Source organism: Calypte anna, chromosome 1 (assembly GCF_003957555.1).
Source record: "Calypte anna isolate BGI_N300 chromosome 1, bCalAnn1_v1.p, whole genome shotgun sequence".
NCBI classification, from domain to species: Eukaryota; Metazoa; Chordata; class Aves; order Apodiformes; family Trochilidae; genus Calypte; species Calypte anna.
In genome coordinates this window covers 26,806,913-26,829,705 of record NC_044244.1, presented here as the reverse complement: position 1 = coordinate 26,829,705, position 22,793 = coordinate 26,806,913, and the positions used below count along the sequence as shown (strand labels likewise).

The 22,793-nt window shown below is 36.6% G+C and overlaps 1 protein-coding gene across 1 annotated transcript in view; it reads right to left on the bottom strand.

Annotated features, from left to right (window-relative positions):
* DOCK4 (dedicator of cytokinesis 4) overlaps window positions 1-22,793 on the bottom strand; it is a 152,198-nt gene that overhangs the window by 31,487 nt on the left and 97,918 nt on the right. Inside the window, exons 30-38 of the mRNA XM_030469473.1 lie at window positions 16,009-16,084; window positions 15,464-15,564; window positions 14,659-14,717; window positions 12,457-12,605; window positions 10,798-10,883; window positions 5,740-5,766; window positions 5,476-5,571; window positions 3,737-3,797; window positions 438-531 (exon numbers count right to left, since the gene is read on the bottom strand). Coding sequence (XP_030325333.1) covers window positions 438-531; window positions 3,737-3,797; window positions 5,476-5,571; window positions 5,740-5,766; window positions 10,798-10,883; window positions 12,457-12,605; window positions 14,659-14,717; window positions 15,464-15,564; window positions 16,009-16,084 — 749 coding nt within the window. The remainder of the gene's footprint in view (window positions 1-437; window positions 532-3,736; window positions 3,798-5,475; window positions 5,572-5,739; window positions 5,767-10,797; window positions 10,884-12,456; window positions 12,606-14,658; window positions 14,718-15,463; window positions 15,565-16,008; window positions 16,085-22,793) is intronic.

The following is a 22,793-nucleotide window of genomic DNA, read 5'->3' as shown; positions in this document are numbered from 1 at the left end:
CAAAGTGCTATACTTCTTACGGGTCTTAAGGTCTCTGTCTCATGCTAAGTGACCCTCCCCCCTTCTTTTTTTAGCCTAAAAATTAGGTTCTGAAACACAGCTGTGTAGAAACACCCCACCAAACAGCTACAAATAATTACGCTACAAATAATTATAAAGGCTCTGATACTGTCAGACATACTCACAAAAACTTCCTCTAAAGTCTACTCTTCTTGGGTGAAGAATGACTGCATCACAGATTTATTGCTAGTGTGCATCAACAGCAGTCATTTACATCTAACACAACACAGCATGTAGCAGAGTTGTGGGGCACAACTGTGCACGGAAGCTCAGGTGTTGCCTGGGTTCATACGTTCTGCACTGAGGCTACAGGACTGCAGAAAACTGAAAGTCAGTGACTAGTCCTAAGTATCTTTTTCTAGTCTGTACTCAATTACCTGTGAAGTTCTGTGCTTTCAGATGTAGGTCATACAGCTTATGAATATAGCGAATATACATCTCTTCCTTGTTCAGTTCAGTCTTGTAAAAATTCTGCAATGAAATTGAATTTTGTAATGAAATGTAATTAATAAATATACAATAGTGGTTACACACAAAAGACTTCAAACATAATGCACTAGAAATACATACATAGATATGGAAGTTTCCTATGTGTAAAAAGTCATTACACAGAACTGCAGTAAAAAATAGTAAATGGAATAGTAAATTTTCTGTAGAAAAGTCATATCTCTGAATAGTTTTTTTTTAATTTATCATGGAACATCATGCAAAAAAGTCCAAACTCTTAGTTCAAAACATTCATTATTTATTTGCAAGCCCTAAAAAAAATAAGAAAAAGTTATAGGGAGAGGAGCTTAACCCTATCGTCCTGGTCACAAGTAATGACATACTGATTATGGACAAGCAGCTAGAGTCCCCCTGATAGACTTATTTAAAATTCAAGATAATCTGCTTTGGTTAATAAAAAATTATAGGATAAAAGAATCTCACACTAGACCTCATTAGCAATTAACAACTTCTGTTCTATTATTCAAATATTGCTATTTTGAACTCTAAAGCAAGTGGACAAAATTTTCTATCTATTGTAGAGTATTCTTGTTCTGTGCTAGTGTTCCCTAGACTGACTTAATATCAAAGAGAAAGGTGAGAAGAATATTATGAAAATATCAAAATAAAAATTTTATGGACAAAGTGTTTTTTTAACTGACTTGAGAAAATGGCTAGATATCAATAGCTGTGAATTGACATGCCCCCTTCTGCCATTTAATCCAGAGACTTTTCTTTTCTTCCCATAAGGTATAATTCAGGAACAGATGTTTCTCTTTAGAAGAGAAAAAGAAAAAATATCTATTTGTATGTTCATATTCACCTGTATGAAAAAAAACAGCCTACAAATCAGAACTGCAAGCAATAAAGCATAAAGATTATGACAGAATACAGCACTGAACTGCAATACTAAACCTCTTAGCTCTTACCCCTATGCACTAAATGCATTTGTCCCAAGTCTAAACTATACAAATCAAGAGGTTCTTCTCTGAAGCTCAGTTCTGACAATATCCAGTTGGTCTGTCAGGCAGACCATGGCAAGACAAGGCAGTCACAGCTCAGGAAATGCATCATGCTGATTCATGGGATTCAAAGTATTTCAAAATATAAAATGTAACAGATGTAATCTTCAAAGAGGGACACGGTGTAAAAAAATGACTTCCCTAATGAAGGAAGACTTCTTCTCTTAAGAAAAAACAGCTTGAAAACAACATTCAAAGAGGCAATGCAGACATGTTCTACTTAAATGGCATGATGTCATATGCCAGTGTAAAGCAACACAGGAAAACATCCTCTTTCTAAAAAATATATCATTTCAAATTAATAGAACCTGAAATATCAATTAAATATCAAACCATAATGAGGACCAGAGATGCCTGAGAAAAACTCCTCAGTGAATTACCAAAAGTTTATTTTCAATGCTTCTGTACAACTCTGTGATAAAACAGTTCTTTCATTAGAAAATCAGCTTTCAAACTGCAGTTAGGTGATTCTTATGAAGAAGGAATTAAATCCTTTAGATACACACCTCTTAAACCAGCTTTATCAAACAATCATTTCTAATGTGAAGCCTTTTCCAGATGATCCAGAGGGTGAGGAGAGCAGGAAAAATGCTCCTGCCTTCTCCCTTCATCTAAGTTACTGCTATTGGTGCATACTCCTTCTGCATATTTCATGATATGGCATAATTCCAGTTAATTTGATAACCTGGTTAACAACTGTATTTTCTGGAAGAACAGCATATACTGCTATGATGAAACAACATAAAAATTATCTTTTCATCTATTATCTTTGGAAGTCAGAGTACCTTCAAAGTAGTGGTGAAAAATTAAGTACTGCTTCTTCCTCTGGACTTCAAATAACTTTTATATTATACATTCCTCTAATTACTTACTGCATGAAACATCTTCTAAGATGACAATTCACCCATTATATGAGCAAGCAAATTTCTTAAAATTTGTGTGATACTTCTGTAACTGAAACTTCATTTTCAAAATTTAGCATTTGTTGTTTCTCTGGCATACAAATAGTATTCAAATTTGCCTGTAAATTATTAAGATATGAAATGTGCTTTAGCCTGTAAAAGGCATTGAAAATCCCACTAAAAAGCACTATGTTGCATTGGCTTTTTAAAAAAAATCTTTGAATTTTCTTTTTGTGCAGTTCTTGGGTGATTTGCTAGTAATAGTTTTAAAACTCCTTAGTGACAGGATGAAAATAATTCAGGTGCTTTACAGGATCCAGATCATGCCAGATATTCTGACAGAAAGCCAGCTGCTCTACAGCTATGTAGTAAACATCATCAGTATTTAGAGAGCTCTGTTTTTCAAATGAAGAAATCCTTTTTTCTCTTATGTAGAGCTGCTACTTAGAAGTGATACCAAATTGTTTCACTGACATCAGAAACGCATAATTACACGTCAGCTTAGTCTGGTGGGAGTTTTTTTGGTTGGTTTTGGTTTGTTGTTTTTTTTATTTTATTTTCCCCTGGCTAAAAATATAGCTTTCCAAAACATTCACCATGAAAATGGAAACTTTCAAAGGTTAATGGAAGTCATCAAATTTGTCAGTGCAAACTGGCCTAGAGCCAAAATGCATCTTCTAAACTAAAATGGAATCTTTTTCATACCAAGAATTTGCACTGTTGGTTTGTTATAATGATGATAACATGACTACAGAAGGTCTTGAGCAGCATTTCTGGCAGCAGCATTTCTATTGGGAAGAAAATAGATAGCCTGCAGTCTTCAAAAGATATCCCATAATAACAATGTCATAAGAGCCAGCTTGTTTCAGTTATTGGGGAAAAAAGAAAACAGGAAGAATCACATAAATTTTATTGGGTTTGGGGAAGGAGGAAAAGCTTGTTTGTTTCTGTGAACTCAAAGACTACTTAAACTTGGAAAATAATTTGGTGAAGCTTACCCAGTAGGGAGAGACTGTAAATTGGATAAAGAAGTACTAGGGATTACTCAGAGCCCAACTATAAAATGTCAAGGAAGACTAACTCCCCACTGGATCAATTTCACTTGAAAAAAAAAAAAAAAGTAAGTTATCCCAAGTGCAGTATTATTCTGTCAGCTTCCATTTAAACTGCATCAAGAAGCAAAGTACCCCCTATTCAAATGTGTGGCTGTATCCTAGACAATGTTCAACTGAAATCAAAAAGGAAAAGAAAAAGTATTATACAAACCAAAAGGCTGACAGTGCAGCCAATCTTTTTGCCATCCACTTCTCCCATTTTCATGCAGTCCCTAAAACAGAAAGTAATGCAAGTCAAAAGAAATTACACTTATCCTCTTACAGCAAAGCTCATCTCAGAGAACAGATATATCTGGCTCAGAAAGCTGACTGAAATGGTGAAACCTAAAAGCATTTGGGTGAAACCTGACCCAGGTGTGTAAGGGATTTCATGCCTCCTTTTCTAAGACATGGAATACCTCAGTTGTCAAGAAAGTTTTTTTCTGTCTCTGTCATTGACTTGCTAGGTGACTGCTGGAGATTATTTAGTTTCTTCATACCTTGTGCCTAAATCACACCAGCAGCAGCCAGCATGACTGCCAGATGAGGCAGTCCCACTTCCCTCCTGCTCCCAGGCACTCATTTCCACTCCTGCACATCTGCACAAACCTCAGGAAAAGATGTGAGTTACTTAGCATCTTTTGCTGGGTTAGTTTTAGCCCATGTCAGTTAGATGACCAAAGTGCAGCACACTTATGTTGGCATAAGGAAGAGGGTGAAGTGAGGAAGGGAATAAGTAGGGATGAATCTGCTTCTTTCAGAGACAGTTTGCTTCTAAACTGGTCACAGAAGTACAGAGTTAGTTCCTTCCCTATGAAAAAAAGAGAATGACACTGACCTCACTAGAAAATGCTCCAAGTTCCACCAAATTTTCCTCAGTACTACTTTATAATTAGTATCATTTATTTATTGTTTGGGGAGGCAACAGATCAGAAATTAAAGTGGAACCACACAGAGTTTGAGTATCATGAAGAGAAAAACAGTCTCAGTATAACCATACTGAGATTAAAAAACATAACAGGCAGATATGACTATGCACTCACTCAAATAATTTAATGTCATTAAAAAACAATCACCCCAAATACTCTCATAACCACTAGTGTGCATAACTGTTTTGAAAGACGTTGGGTTGAGAACCCTGAAGGTTGTAATACAGCCAATCCCTGAAGAGAAATAGCACTTCCAGACTGCTATAAATTAAGGATTCAATCTCTTTTTTGACAAAATAGCTTTCCTTCCAAACCGGCAGTGAGGATAGCAATAATACCAGGCCTTACCATGTGTCCCCCATGCAATCAGGGGAAAAAATAACATTTAAAATACACAAAGTGCTACAACTGATGGCAATAAGGACGACTGAACTGAAATTTGAGGTTCCTACACAGGCTTCACAAGTGGCTGAGAAAATCCCTCTAAGCCTCCCACTCCTAGAAGGGAGAATACTTCTCTTATTTCCCTCTCCTTTGTTCATGTGGTACAGTCAGATGCAAGCTCCTCACCCAGAGATCATATCTTTGTATACATACTTACTGTGCTAGCTGACACTACAGCTAAGCATGACTGACAGTGTGATAGGAATTTTACATTGTTGTAAAACAACTGTCAGGTGATTAGTATTGAGCTCTGTGTCTTCAGGCAGACTTGAGTCAGTAACCTCCTAGCAAAAGTTGCAATATTCCTTGATAGGAAACTCATACCAGCTGCTGGATTTTTATACCATGGGGAGGATACTTGGTTGATTTTCATCCAGCTTGTCTCATTTTCCTGTTAACTAAGTAGCTGCTGTCCAGAGATGTGGAGCACACGCAGTTGATGTGTCCACATGCAGTCATCATTTCTGCAAGATACCACATTTGCCTCCTGATACTTTGAAGGTGACAATACTACTTATAAACTGTGACAAGCACTCACCTGTAGTCCAGTAACCTCTCCATGAGGCGAGTGACAGTGGCAATTAATGAAACCCCACTTTCCCTCCATGTTTCCCGCTCAATTTTCTTCAGTAGACTGAAAAAAAAAAAGAAGCCAGAACAATTTCACCATTTATTTTTAACTGTCACTATGACAACCACTCTGCTTTTACCAGTACCTTAATACTGCAGCAACATCTTTGATAGTTAGGTTTTCTTCTACAAACACCCTCCCAAGAATCACAATTTGCAAACAATGTCTTACCTAGGATAAGGACCAAAAAGTGGAATTCTAGTCCAGGAAGCATTGACAAAACAAATGATTTTTATATTAGCTGCATTAGGTTAAAATATATCAAATAGCGAATTTTCAGAATATTAATAACCCAAAGACTCAACAGAACTCTTACATAAAATTTATGTAATAATTTCATGCTGGAAACAGGCAGCTTAAAGATATACTTAGAAAAGAATATATTTATCAACACAATATACCTTCATTGGTGTTGTTTAACAAAGATTTTCCCTCCTCTCTAATATTTCAGCATGCATTAAATTTAAGCATGAGGAAGAGTTTTAATAAGATGATTTACTCTCTTCACTTAATATTTCCTTGTGAGAACTGAAGATTTTCTCACATCATGCACATGTAAAATTGCACTAACTTAAATTGTCAGAAGATTCTTGATTAGAAACTGTTGTTACACCAATGTAAACACAGATTACAGACTGAAGTGAAAAGATTATTATTGCAAGCAGAGCTGTCAGTAAAATGGTATTTAATACTTTATTTCTGTTACAGTTCTCTGATTTTCACTGCTTAAGTTAATCAAATATTAATCACTCCAGCATGAATTTCCAGTATTGTCTCCTGAGAATAAACATGGAAGCATTTAGCTACAGAACTGTGTTGCTTTTATGTTTTGGTGCAGGACCTCAGACCGTCGATATGACCATGAAGGTATTTTAGGAGTCTCCCTGAAAATGTTTTACTTCGAAGGCTCTGACAATTGCCACATCCATATACTTTTTAGAGAATTGTTCATAGCATCTCTGAACCTTCTGTCTGCAGTGGGCAAGCTGTCAGCTCCACTGACCTTCATCTACACTGAGCATGTGCAGTCCCATGAAACTCCTACATCCGAATTTCACCAAACATGTACCAGTGCCCAGTAACTCCTACATGCCAACTGCACTAACTGCACACTTCCAACTCTGCTCAGCTCCTTACATGCAGAGGGATATCACAGATGCAGTTCTGCAAACTAATTCAACCTAAATGAAGCTGTGCTCTGGTAGAAGCAAGGAGGAAACATGGATCTTCATTCTGCGCCTTGTAGTGATCTCAGACTCACTTCTCTTTAGGAGGCAATCAGATGTTATCCCTTCACATTCAGAGACCATCTCTACCTGTCATTGCTAGCAGAGAGAGGTGACAAGGCCATCCTTAAGCAGAAGAGTCTGAAGCACTGATCTGACATCTCTGCTTTCCATACAGAATGCACAGGCACATTCACTTTTAAACCCCTTACATTCCTTTCAATATAAGTTTTTGTGTATAATAAGAAATAGAAGTCGAGCCTATTACATTTTTAAGCACTGGTTACTGCACTGATTTTTCCTTTCTTTTGCCTTTCAACTCTGCATTGAACAGCAAAATTTCAATTTAAATTCACCAAAATAATTACCTACCACTCCTATAGAAAAACAAGAGAAGTCTGACTTCTCTTTTAAAACAGATGGTTTTCATCTGCATTTGACTTATGCATGTTCTTTATAAATGTATTGGCATATTCATTAGAAATACACAATTTCTACAAATAGGTTGTGCAGATACATTCAAAGTACTTATTCAAACTGACATTAATGTCGTCAGTTCAACAATTTCATGACTTGCCTCCTGATGAATGCCTCCCCCTCTCCACCATACCTCTTTCACCACAATGCACAGAACAATCACTCAGAATTGAAGAGCCACTGAAATATATCCCTTAGATTCTTCATGGCTAAATCCAAATAGATTTAAATTCCTGTTACTTACAAGTCCCAAAGTGTAGCCAAGATGCTATATTCTACAAAGCACTAAGGGAGATAAATCTCCTCTAACCATGCTACTACTATAATTTAACATCTGGGCTCACTTGAACAGTTGTGGGTTTTGTTTGATTGATTTTTTCCAGTCTTGGGTTCCCAAGAAAATGAAAACAGAGTAGAAACCCAGAGGGTCAGAGCTCTCTTAGACCCATGTTCAGGCTAGCTCAGTCATCTCACAGGCATCTGATCCAAGAGGTGTCTTGTAACAACTGGATGTCTATTTTGGAGCACTATGTCTACCAGGTACCTCACTACTGTGAGAGGTTCCCTCAACCAGTCAGATGGATCAAAAGTCAAACTTTGGTACAAAAGTTCAGGGAAGATCTAGCCAAACCCCACAAAAATATTCAGAAGGGTTCTGAATGATTCCGTCCAGAAATAGTCTAATGGACTGGGCTGTGCTGAATTCAGTCATCAGGGGAAGTAATTAAGACAGCATAGCAGAGAGAGGTAGCAGTCATTGCTTTTTGTGTAACAGCTTCATGGCTCAAGAGATCACCCACAAACTGGCAGAGCTTGGTATTAAATGCCTGCTCTGTGTGAATATGAGGTCCCTTTTCTTCAAAGGGAAGTCTCATCATCAGGCCCCCAGTGGAGCTCACTAGCCCACGTTCTGTGTTTCAGTAACACGGCCACCTGACCTCCAAACCTGAAATGGCTTGTGTGCAGTTACAGAAGTAATAAACTGGCAGCATCCATTGGATTCAGAACAGAAGATCTACTTTAATATATCCCTTGGCTTCCAGCTGTTTCAGAAAGTGAAATCATTCTTTTCCCTGTGCTAATTAACTGAGGAATTCCACTGCAGTGTAACAGTGTAAATGTAGGCCAGGACACCTTTCATACCACAATTACACAGGGCAGCAATTATTATGTAGTTTCTTGTTATAGCAAAATGTTCAACACTTCAGGTTTTGCAGCTCTTCAAATGACATCAGGAGCTAATCACTGTGTGGTCACATTCAAGTCCCTAGAAAGACACTGATTTAAAACAGTCATTTTCCCCTTCCTTTCACTATGTCTTTTCATCCGATACAGATAATTCCATTTTAAGCAGTGGATTCTAAGCACATAGTAGTTTAGATTTTTCCAGAGATGCTTATAACTAATCCTTGAAAACAGAAGATGTTGAAGGGAAAGAAGCAGTGAGTGTCTCTGGGGAAAAAAGTAGCTACCATGGAAGCTGCGATATATAAATTCATTTTCACTTTCAGGCAAAATAAACAAAAAGCATGACAAAACCTCAAAGTATCACATCCACTGCAGTTACTGAACTGTATCCAAAGTAGGCACCTGCATCCTCTTGGCTCCCAGCTCTACCCATCAAAACCAATCATGCCAAACCTTGAGAAAGTTCAGGTTAATATTGCAGCCTTTTGTTTCATAAACACTACAATAAAACTGCTTGCTGCAAAACTGTATTACTGTTCCACAGTCCTTGGATACATACCACATCTCTGTCACTTCAGCCTAAACAAGTCTGTTTCCTTGCCCTATCTGAAGACACTCTGTTATTCCTTAGTTAAAATTACCCATTACTCCTGTCCCTTGCATTCAGCTCCCTAAACTGTCCATCTGATTTTAATAATTCTCCTTCACATACATTAGAACACCATGTCATCCATTTTAGATTAGTATCCTCTGCAAGATCATCTCTTGAGAGGTGTTACTATGTGGAGTCAAATTAAACTTAGATAAAAAAATAATATTACTATTTTTTGCAGGCTTGAACAGAACTTACAGAGCAGTTACTCAGAAATTTCCCAAGGATTTTAGTTTTAACTTCTGCTATACCAGAACAGAAACAACAAGTACACTGATGCTGTGAGACATTTTGCAATTTAAATTACTATGGCTATGTCTTTAGCATTTAAATTTATAAAAGGCTCTCACTGTTTTGTCACTGTATCTTGTTTAACATACCCCAGTTTAAATCTAACCCAAAACTGTAAAAAAATTAGGATCTATATTTCATTCCAACATGCTTTCTTACAGAATTTTAGGTTATTTCAGTGACAGACATCCTGATGCATTTTGCACATGAGAATGCATTTAGACTTCATTTTATAATTAGAGTTTTTCCTTTAATGACTTTAGTTAGAAGTTAGAATACTGTCTTGCTAAAATATTGAAATAATTTTACCTTCTACTACTATCTTTACTGAGATTATGAAAAAATTTATGAACAGCTACAAGGAAGTTCTGCTTTAGCATACTGTACTGTAGCTTACCATTATTTATCAATTTCCATAATATTCTGCCTGATTTGTCTACTACTTTCTGCTTCTGGATATGACAAATAAATAGGAACTCTATTTTTTTCAACTCAGTACGACTTAAGATTATTTTATGTTTGCTATCCAAAGACACTGAGATCTAATGTTGTTATTTAAGCAAAGACAACAGAGCTAAAACTAATACTTAAAGAAGAAGCAATGTTTAAGAAGCCACATAAACAGGAAAAGATTATGTGTTTAGTAGTACTGAAGAATACAAAGCCTGGAATCCTGAATTACATCTTCTATGAAAGACACCAGAAATAAATGAAACCTCCACCTAGGTGGAATTGAGTTCTGAGGAACAACAGAGGCAGAGGTCAGTTAGTTATTTTGTACCTGTACTCTGAGACAGCAATTTATTCCAGTCAATGGGAAAACTTAGGAACAACCTTAGGGATTTCAGCATTATTAGCTTTTCCTATTGGATTTCTGTGATACACCATTTATTAAAATATACCAAAATCTTAACAAGTAATTAAAAAATAATGACTAATTATATCAGAATAAATAAAATTGTATAAATGAAGAAATCAACAAGTGACATTACATAGGTGAGTACACATTTCTGGCAATAGCAAATTACTTATTTAACAGCTTTTTGTTGAATTTTCATGCCTTGCTTTTAAGACGCTCCGTTTAAGCTCTACCCGCACCCTGTGCAATTACGAAGCTTTTCTGATTTTAAAATTAGTAGTTAGAGAAATAAATGGTTCTGTGATTTAGCAGATTTAGCCTTTCCCAATCATAGCTGTATGCATGAGTTACAGTCAGACTTCACAGATGCCATACAACATTCTAAAATGTTTTGTTCCTCATTTTTACAGGGAGAAAAAAGAAAATAAAAAAGAGATTCACAGCTGTTTTAAGCTTTACATCTCTGCATCGATAACAGCATCAGACACAAGCAACAGAACTCAAGGAATTAGTGTAACAGAAGCATATTTACTCACATACTATTGAAGAGCTCTCGGTATGTTTCGTCACCTTTACCTTCCGACATGAGGCTGTCCAGTTTGTCAATCAGTTTTGCTTCCACCTGCAACATATAAGTGTGGTGTAAAGAGCTTCTTTTTCCCTCAATGAGATTAGAGAAAACTGAGGGAAGATTCGGTTTTATGCAAGAGACTTTGCTAAATGCATATCTTAGAATTGTTGGTCAGTCATGTAAATCTGATGATAAGTCACTTCATCTCTTTGAAGCTGTTATCATTCCCAAGGTTTGTGGGTTTTTCTTTTTTTGGTGATGTGTTTTTTTAGGGTTTTTTTGTGGTGTGGTTTTTCTTTTTTTTTTTTTTTTTTTTGAGGGAGGGAACTAATTTAAATTGAGCAACGTGACTTTAAAACTACAGGCTGAGTAGCATTTGCTGCTGCTAAGGCAGCTATCTATTTATGGAGTCAGACAAAAAGCACACAGCCTAAATAAATTGCCTGAATTCTCACTGCAGGGCTGTAAGCACAAGCCATTTTCTTAGACTTCAATACAAATATCATCTTTTCTGACCTGGACCTCATTTTTTATAAATTTATTTTTTAGAATGTCTGTACTGTTCAGAACACCTGGGGGCTCAGACTTACCTTCCCAGCCTTCCTTACCTGCCTGTGTATTTGGTTAGAAATATAATTTGCTGGATTTAAATATTACTTATGAAAGAAACTTTGAGAACATATCATATTTTAAGTGTATCGATTATAAAAAATTTAGAGGTGAAGCTACACTCTGTGTTAATTTTTCAAACCTTCTCTTCAGCAGTAATATATTAGCAACCACAAACCTAAGGAAGAAACCAAGCTGTTGTCAAGATACTTTATATGAGAGAAAATCTATTACAATTTAAACTTAAAGCCAAGCTGAAAACGTATAGAAGCAGAATGAGGTGATTTTTTTCTTCTCACTCCTAGCTAAAATTTCTTGGTGATTTTCAACAATTATCTCATATATTGATAGGGAAAAGCTGCCTACTTACATCACATGTCCTCCACCATTTTTAATAGTTTGTTGTGTTTCAGATCCAGCTCCCACCCTAAGCATTATGATTGCCTGGGAGTAATTCAAAGATTTCTGCTCTCCTTCATTTGAAGCAGGAGGAAGGAGGGCACTGAGAAATGGTTTGAGGCAGCCTGAACAAACTGAGTAGGAGCTGTGGAAGCAGATGGCACACTTGGTCGTTCCTTCCTAGCCAGTTAAGAAGGTGTTTGAGCAGCAAGAATACATGGATCCTTGCAGAATAAAATTCCTCAGAAGGACCATCTGATCTTTTTTTAGTACTAATTGGAAAGGAAGTTTGTTGAATCCCATCTAACCAGTAGTCTGTACTTCTATAAAGCAGAGGAGAAAAACTACAGCAAAATCCACCCTGCTGAAAAGAACTCAAGTTTTGTTCTTGGCCATGGATTTTATCCCACATTTTACACTACTAATATGACAGCATTAACTATCATATTTTACTCTTGTGGAGAGTATAAAGGGAAAACCCTGGAAAATCCTCTCCAACAAGTATAATATTGTGGCTACCTTCTCCACCCTGCAGCACCAATGGTTGAGATCAGCACCCTCTCAAGTTCTTGAATTTCATTCCTGCTTCATAAACAAACAGCTTTCCATACAGTACCTGTTTAAAGTTGCCACTTCGCCTTTGCTCCCAGTCCATCATGTCATGGAAAATGGGAATCATTACATTCCTCAAGTCTGGCTGAGGGATCAAGGTCACTTCCAGGAAGGGGCCAATCAATGCTGGAATAAAGTGAAGCTTGTGTTCTCCTACAGTGAAAATGAATATGAACTTGAATGTAAAGTAGGTGACCTGTGAGAGATCAAGCAATCCAAATACTATCTGAAGAATTGAAAAATAGGCCTACAAACGTCTACAGATTTTTAATCTGGTATCCATCACATCATGGGCTAACTCCTAAGCCCAAAGTGCACAGACAATAGAAAGACATAAGACAAATATAATTTATCAGTTTTCATTATGCAATAGAGTTCAGAAATGACTGGGTTAGATGTATACCAAGTTTGCCATCCAGAAGGAGAACATTTATTTTCTTTTTCAAGGGCATGGTTTGGCTTATAAGCTCTGCATTCCTGTGTTTACAAAATGATTAACTGTTCAATATTACATACTCATCAAAAAAGAGCTAAGTACTTTGATTTTTACCTATCTTTAGTTTTGTGAGTACAAAAAGGGAAGTACATGTTTTGACTGCAGGAAAAGATGTGACTCAGCTGTTCTCAAAGCAACTCTCTTTAAAATTAGTGCTTGAATATATTCCACTAACTCACCTTATTCTACTTAGAAACTGCAAACCTAAGTTGCTGTCAGGAAAGCTAGAAATGGCATACAGTAAAGATTGACCATTTAATTTTAAATGTAAGGTGTAAGACTTCTGATATCTTCAGAACAAGGGGATTATGAATCCTGATGCCCTGACTTTCCAAGCTGGAATCTCACTTCCATTCCAGCCTACCTCTGGATATTTCAGTGGGGAGTAATTCCTGCCTGCTGCTCTGTTTGGTGTTTGTGCAAAGGAAATCCAGAATCCCATCGGGTAGAAACATCCTAGGATGCATATCCATATGAAAGCAAGGTGACAAGGACCAAGGCTTATGATGACTCTTATTGCTAAGCAAAGTGTAAAATGCTGACCAATATAACACCACTTAGATGAAATATCTTGACTACAGTGTTTCATTGGACACATCAGCAGATGAACCATGGGACACTCCTATTGAGAGGCATCATGAGTCCCTCCTTGGTTATATACCGAGTCCCTCCTTGGTTATATACCGAGTTTCAGTTCATCAGGAAACAACATATGTAGAAAGATGATGCACACTAAGGTTTTATTCTAGCATGCAGCAGAAGGCAGGACCCGGGAGTGGATCCTTGATATGTTAGTTTAGAAATATTCCTCAGGGAGCCAAATAATTCAGAGGGATGCAGTAGAGTGAGTAAAAGTAAAATATGCCACCTGACAAATGTTAATAAGATATTAATAAGCAAATATTTCTTATTATGAACACTACTCTTTCTAGTACAGGCTGATCGGAACGACCAGGGCATTTTCACAACCACATATATTGCTGGGGGTTTATGGAATTGAGGTGAAAGTGTCTCAGTAACCACAATGGCCTTCATATATTTAATGAGCCCTTCAATCAAGTGAATTATTGAATAACTGAAATTTAAGGATGACAAACATAGAGTCCAAATCTTTTACTCAGGTTTTACTTTCTTCACAAACAACATCTAATTGCATTTCTCTGAGGATCATGCCTTCAAACAGTTTGCACAGCTCCTAAGTTTATATCCAAGCATATATTTTTCATGTGTTGTCCAATGTGTCATTTATACATCAGTCACTGATTCGTTTATGCCTTTATATTTTAGTCCAACTAGGACTTTGGGGAAGATTTGATGCAAATCCAGCATCTCAAGAGAGCTTCAAGAATTAAGATATATGTCTGTTCCTTAAACTGTTTGGCAACAGAAATAAACTTCTGAGCATAAGTGTATTTCCAGGCATAATAATTCTGCCCCAAAAGAGCAGTACTTTCTTTCCTAATTTTCTCTGATGGTATCCTTTAGTTTCTCTTTGAAGAAACAGGGAAAGGTCAGATAGAGTATCAAGGCTTAGAAAGCTGAATTTAGCTACAAAGAAGAGAACTACAGATAACTAGGATCTTCCTAAACTTAAATAAAGAATTCATGTGAACTTAATTATCAACAACTCCTCTTTCATTGGCAATTGTATTTAATAGGTGAAAAGATAATAACTGTTTTCCATTTCATGAAATGTGTTTTATTACTTACCTAAATTTTGCCACATGCTGAAGATTTCACATCCCATTGTTACCCGCATGTCACCATACCTGCAATATTTAAAAAAAGAACATTTTAATGTATTGGGGTTGGACTAGATGACCTCTAGAAGTCTCTTCTAGCTCAAATTATTCTCTGATTCTAAGAAAGCAAAACAGTGAAAGGCCATTTAGGAAAATAAAGCTCATATGCCATTCTTTAACATTGTTAAATAAAACGCCTCATTTGTACCACATAAAAAAAAATACTTTAAAAGTGATGTTTTCTTCCAAGTTGTTGCTCTTTCCATTACACTCAGCTAAAACCAGAGTCCTAAATCCAGGTTTATTCACAATATTGTCAAAAGTAGCAGTGCTTTCCAACTGGTATTCATCAGGAATGCAGCTGGGAAGCAAAAGCTGATTTTTGCAGTCATGTGCTGTAGTTGTCTCCCTGAGAACAAATAGGTTTGTTCTACCTTAAAGAAATCCAATTAATTCATAGAGACAACAGCACAATGCCTGGCAGAAACACCTGAACCAGCGTGAATCAACTTATGAATCAAGTAGAAACTTGTGTTGGCAGTGCTACAACATGGCTCTTTTGGTCCCAATATCTGAAGCTATTTCAATACTTCCATGAAGGCTGCTCTCTGCTCTGAAGACTTAAACAGAGGGCCAGTGCCAACTCTTATTCTAATCAGTGAAAATGCTGTTACTGTTGTTGTCTTGGTAGACTTTGCTGCACCCTCCCATGCCTTGCATGCTGAGAAATGTTTGATCAGTTTCAGTTTCTAGAAGCTGACAGCAGTACTTACTTCTCCAAAACTTTTTTCTTCTTGGAAGGTGTGAACATCTCCAGTTGTAGACATAACTGGTTTATAAAAATGACAGCAAGAAAAAAGTAGGAATCCCATATCTACAACAAGCATATGGCATTTGGTTATTTCATTTTCTCAGTACCACCATTTTATGACCAGTCAGGATGCAAATTTTCAAATCATATCACTTTTTTCAGTCTCAACTAATAAATTACCCAAACTATTTCTGACTAAATTTTTTTGAATCCAAATGTACTTTTCACCAGCCCCAAAATATCCAGCAGAAATACAGCTGCTTTACATATCCTACATCTCTTAAATGCAAAGGTTTCAGAGTTGCAGGTTTTTTTCAGCCCTCCAAACCAGAAAAACCTTACTTTCCAAGTCTGCAAACATTTTTTGGTATAGCTAAATAGAAAACTACAAAAAGCTATGCTTTTTAGCCCAAAACATTCTGGAGCTAAATTTAATAAGAAACAAATAAGCCACAGAATGATGTAGCAGCTATTGTATCTATCTTATGTTAGACACATTTACTCTACCTTGTAATCAAAGTTTTCATTTAAGAAGTTTTTACGAAGGGCATCCGAAAGGTACAAGACTGTAGTAATGATCACACTGGGAAGAAAGGAATGAAAAAGACAATAGTTTTCATCAAGTGGAAATTCGTATTTAATACTCAGAGCCAGACAACTTTTCAAGGAAGAAACAGACAAAGCACAGAAGGTGGCATTCAATGCTACATTCCTAGCATATACAAATACCTGACTAGTCACAGCAGCTATTCACAGAAAATGTGCACATTAAGGAAAAAAAAACAAAACCAAAACCAAAACTAAGTATGATGTAAGAATATGTGCTGAAAACAGATATTCTGTATAAATGTATATAATTGATCAAAAAGATAAACCATAAATGTTGTTCTGCAAATAATGCTGCTATTAGACTTAATACACAGTATGTCCTACTAACACTAATATATACAATTTGGTTTCGGCTTTCTTGGTGCTGAAAATATGTCTGTATTGATTATAAACATAAAATAGGTAGTAATTACCAATGTGCAATATTGATAGCCCTGTGGGCAGACTTTTTAATGATAATAGACAAATGCTAAACTGAATGAGCTCTGCAAGAGAGATCTGCTTCTAAAGATCCTTGTTCTGTACATGGCAAACAGTCACCCACTGCCCTACATTGACACTTAACTGCATTATATTCATCTTAGATAAATATATGCAATCAAAATAGTTTCACAGTGGTTGTCACCAGAGGTCAATGACAGCCTTGTTCATTGTAGAAACCAAGTTTGGTAATCTACAAAAACAGCACAGCCTTAAAAATTATTAAAATATAATTCACTTCAGTAATTGAGCCCTTAAGCTAACCTCTGCAGCACTTCAATCTATCAACATATGTGGTCAAACCAAAAATCTGTATAAACCATTAAAATCTTTTTTTGAAAGTAGTCAGCAGTGGGTGCTTATGGGGGATGAGCAAAGATAAACAAAGAGTGATATTCTCACTGTTACATTTGTTTTCCAACAGTCAACTGTTTAAAGACCTTCTGAGAAAAAGGTTATATCTAGATATTTCATTTAATTAGCTTCTATCTACTGCTAATATATCTAGTACTTCTTTGAATAGGGTTCTTGACCTGTACGCAGTTACAATGATAAAATCTTTTCCCTCTTCCATACTTTGGACTTCTTTTTTCACTATTTTTGCAATACACTCAAGACAAAATACAATAACATTAATATATGTTTTTTATGGTTATAGTATTTTTTAACTTCACAACACTAGAGAACTGTTTGTTAACCAACCCACCCAGGAGATAAATTATGTTTTTCTTCTGGCACTTTTGATGTATTTCAAGTTTATAAATACAAAATGGCTAAGTATTATTTCACTTATTACTACTTCAACTATTTGCTTCCATTTCCCCATTTTTAAAGTGACTGCTCCTGCCAAACTTCTGGTTTGATGTGTCTGAACACCTGTAACAGCCAAGTCTAAGACTGTTTTTAGAACACTGCTTAAGTCTCAAGTTCCATTCGTTCCCAGTTCCATTGCTCAAATGTCACTTTCATACACATTAATTTCTAAACAATTATAGTGTAGCTTTTCTGTCCAAGTGGTGTTCCCCGTTTAGCACTCATCTTTATAGTTTACCTCACTTTTCCACCAAGATCTCAAGGACAGCAACCATATTGCCAAGTTTACATTACATAGTTCTATTTATGTCTGAGGTGACTCCTTTCTTGCCACATTCCTTCCATAGCAGGTGAAACTGAAGAGAAATCCTTATGCTTAAGTCCTTATGAGAATAAAATTAGACTAGAAATCTTAAATGACATTTTTAGATTTTTTTCAGAATTTTTGTATAGTAATACAAGAACTGCAACAAAATTACTTCTTACTGTAGGCAACATAGCTCCACTTTGATTTAATTAGTAAGCCTAAGACACCATATAACGTAGTTGACAAAATGGGGGTCTGTAGAGGAAAAGCATGTATGTTGTAGATAGAAAAAACTTCAAAACTCTACTTGGAAAGATGAAGCCATCTTTGATGCACAAACTGTTATACTGAATCCACAGGAGAAGCTAAAATCAGGTAGGACATGAAACATTATGGGTTCTCTTTATAACACAGGCGCTATAAAAAAAAGCAAGAATACAAAAAGTAGAGACAGCAGCCAGAGAACAGATGGACAGCTGCCTGATCCAGTCCAATATTCACATTCCAAGTTGCTTCCCAGCCAACAATTTCAAAACAACAACATTTATTTAAAATCCATTTGAGTATCAAACTAGAAAACATTGAGTTTATGACAAGACTTGATTTTCTTCCTCTTACCAGCTGCTACATGTTTGTTCTGAACCACTGACTTTTTACAGGAGAAAAACTTCTGCTTTTAGCCACTGAACTGTCTCTAACACAGAAGGTTCAGTCAAGGTATTTTTGACAGACATGGAATCTTCATAGCAAAACCTCCAACACCAAACTGGAAAATCCAAAGCAGGCCCTAGAAGTTCAACAACTGGTTTACTGCCTTAGACTGTGCTCTGGCAACCTGGCTTTTGCCTGGGCAGCCAATGCTGAAAATGAGAGCTTTGTTTTTTCCATTCTGTCATGGGACAAATACATAATATTAGCTTCCCATTTAATCCTTTGCTATTTCAAAATGAAATCTTTTCCAGCACAGAGGTGTTTGAACAGAAAAAAACTATCTTTCATATTTAATAATGAAATAAACCTAGATTCAGAAATATAAGTACATATATTCATTGTTATATGTATATAAACTTATTCATACATGCATACCTATGCATATATTTGCTTCTTGTGACAGTCTGAATGTCAGGTTCTGTTGTTAGCAACATTTTGTATTACATAAAAGCAAGAACATTGTTAGAAACACTGTGTATTACATAAAACAAGAATTTTTGTTCATTGTAGGAGTCTCAGACTCCCACACCAATGGGAGCTAACAGGATTCTTCAAAGCAGCCATAATGATGAAACTAATGCTAATTCAATGTCTTCCTTTACTGTGTATTCTGTTTGAGTTACTTTTTAAAAAATAATAACGTCTTGCAGTCATCACTGAATTAGATAGCCAAAAGGATTCTCTGTTTAAAGTCCCTGTGCCCAACTGTCAATAGATACATTTGGATTTTTAGTATAAGCAACAAAATATAGCAAGTCTTACAGACCGATTATTTTGCTATAAATAATAATATGCATACATCCATTTTGAATGTTTATAAATTCAAATTAAGACCTAATTGTACGATCTAGCATTTCTACCATTCAACAACATGCTGAAAGTATATATATAGTTAATCACACAGAGATCTTTAAAATTAAAGCTTCCTGCATACTGAGAGCAGTGGGAAAATTACTTCATTGCTCAATAATACATAGGCACAGCATGTTATAAATATCAAACCTTTGCTCAAGAAAGCAATAGAAACTCACTTGGCTCTCCAACAGTCTCTTCACTTAAATTGTTAATCAAACTTGACATACCTGAAAGCCATCTGAGTCTGTTTAAATGCTCTCAACAGATGCCAGTCAATTAAAGCATTAGATAAGTGACTCTTTTCCTAACCTTAGGGCAACGTAGGTGAATGACCATTTCACAGTGATTTCCAGTTCAGAGAGAAAGTATGAAGGTGGAATCCAGAAGCTTCAATTTTAGTCTGGCCTATTTTATTATACAATTTTGGATTCCTCTCAGGCACTAGGCAACTGCTTCAGACATTTGTATATTATGCAATGTTCATTTGGAGCTACAGATAGAAGCTTTGCTTAGAGGCCCAGCAAGCTACAGCTTACTAACTAGTTGATACACAAAGTCTATCCCTATAATGAAAGAAATTATATTTTCTATAGTATATATAAAAAAAATATTTTGTCATATCCTTGTTAGTATCATGGATAACCATAAGCAATTATTTCCTTTGCTCAGTGTATGCTGAAGAATGTCAATGCAGACATTGCATGGTTATGCAGTTTTAAACAGTTGATTTCTGTCTCATTGCTCAACAATTAAACTGCTCAACAAATAAACATTAAGGATTTTTTTTAATGCTATTCTCCTTCCATCACAGAACACAATTCAAAAAAGATCTACTCCTCTGATCTAGCATGAAGTCTGCCTTTTTAAATGTTACTTTATTTCAGAAATTTTGAAAGTCACTTAGTTTTATAATGGTAGCCATAATACTTTTTCATGTTGGGCATCAGACGTTCAGAACTACAGATCATGCATGCATCATTATATTTTTGAATATTGGATATTTACAGATTTATCTTCTTGAGCTTACAGTATCTTCCGTTTTGTTCTTTGTTTTTTTTTAAATATCAGACAGCACTGAAGTATCAGATGTTACATAATTACTGAAAACACTGCAACAAGAAAGAAAAAATCTAGTAGCCATGGGAAGCAATATTTTTATATATAAATATTAGATACTGAAAGAATTATAGTACTTTAAGACCTAGGAATCTTTCAGGTAACTGAAGTTCTGCATATATAAGAGGAAAAAACCCACTATTTTATTTTTTTTTTATTCCCCTCAGGAAAAGCTTATTGCCTGATCATATCCTTCCTAGGACTCATTTCTTCCCTAGGCTCAGACAGTCTAATTCTCTCTTTCTCTAAATAACAGACAGTTGGAATTTTCATATCACTCTAGGGGCTGGGAAGAGAAAAGACAGTGCTGCTGGTGATATCACTGCACTGCTGGGTGAAGCTCCCGAGGCACATTCTGCCTTCAGAAAAGGGCTGAAGCCTCAACAACCAAGAGGCAGCCCACTGACACAGGGAAGATGACAGTCATTTTATTCCTATGAAGCAGGAGTTAGAAAAGACACAGACTGTTAACAGATTACTTTACTATGCTCTTAAAAAGATGGATCAGACCTTATAGTTTCGCTTTTTAGACAAGCAGAGCAGCACAGTGTTCGAGCAGTTCTGCCCTCAATCCTGAAGAGTCTCAGACCATTGAAGAGCTCAGCTCATCAAGTGAAGCTCAGGGTGAAGAGCACACAGCCACTCCCATTAGTGCCCTCATTTCTCATCCTGGCTTAAGGCTCTTGTCTTAACACTTAAAAATGTGGGGTTGGGACAATTCTAGCAAAGCTACAACTCTGTGGCCCTGTGGTTTTGAACACCCTGGGGAAGCTGAAGGAAGGCAGCCACTGTAAAGGCAGTGGGGAACAAGTAAAAGGAAGGACTGCTCATTCAGAAACAGCTTTGGAAAAAGCAGTGCTCTGCAGCTCAGAAAATAAGTGGATTTTCCTTTCTTCTCCCTCAAAAACCTGGAGAAATTAAGCCATAGAGATACAAAGTAGGAAGGTGAGTCCAGTTCACACCACACTTTTAAGTACACCTGGCCAACCTTGTTTCATAGGAAACCAGCAGTTACTCCACAAAGGAACAAATGTCTAAGAAAGAAGCTGTTGAATTCTGAATTGGTAAAGTTCTGTTTACATCACACCTGCTGGCAGCCATGTCTATGCAATATGCACATCCATATAGCTGATCCAATTGGCTTCTCATGGCCAATTGCCACCAGAAGTTATTGTCAGCTTCTGCCCATCTTCTCTGTCTGACAGAACTCGACATAAATTCACCTCCTAGATGGGTTAGAAACAACATGACATAGATTACTAAAAGATGAGTGATGCTAACTAAAATATGGCTGCAAGTAAATATTCCTTTTGCAGAACTTAGTATCATCATCTTTGGCATATCTGAACATCACCAGCCTGAGAAATACGTGCCAAGGTCGTTCCTGAATCTTAGTTTTGCACATGTCAGCTGTTGCAAAACCATCTGTGAAGCCAGCTGTTTCTGGAATATACAAGAATTTCTTAGATTATATTTTTAGTCTAAAAGTTTTTTTCCTTCTTTCCTGTGTTTCTCAATTTATTTCTGAAGCATGATTACCAGATGCAGACTTGTATCAGGCATAACTTTTTCAATAGCACACAGAGAAACAAATTATTACAGCTATTCTTTGATTTGACAATTAATTTCTTGCTGAAAATCAAACTTGGCAAGATTAGCAACACTAGGTGAGATAATAAAAATGACCAAAAAATGTTATTTTTTCAAGTCATGGCAAAGTTTGAACAAATCCTATGATGCTTGTATACACACACAAACATAAACAAATATATTTCATGAACACCTCAGGAAAACTGAAGCCATACTGTGTCCAGTTCTGGGGCCACTAACACAAAAGTGACATGGAGCTGTAGCCACAGGAGGGCTACAAAGGTGATCAGAGGGCTGGAGCACCTCTCCCATGAAGACAGGCTGAGAGAGTTGGGGTTGTTCAGCCTGGAGAAGAGAAGGCTCCAGAGAGACCTTAGAGCAGCCTTCCAGCACCTGAAGGGAGCCTACAGGAAAGCTGGGGAGGGGACTTTTCACAGGGGCATGTAGCAACAGGAAAAGGGGTAATGGCTTTAAACTGGAAGACCATAAATTTAGGTTAGATTATCAGGAAGAAATTCTTGACTTTGAGGGTGGTGAGACACTGACAGAGGTCACTCAGGGAGGCTGTGGATGCCCCCTGCCTGGAAATGTTCAAGGCCAGGTTGGATGGGGCTTTGAGCACCTGATGTAGTGGGAGGTGTTCCTGCCCATGACAGGGGAGCTGGAACTACATGATCCTTAAGGCCCCATCCAACCCAAATCATTCTTCATTTCTATCAACACAAGTTTTGCCAAATTTAACATATTTAATATTGTTACTAGTAGTCTCTACAGCACAATTAATTTAAATTTTCCTTGGAGCCAGCAGGCA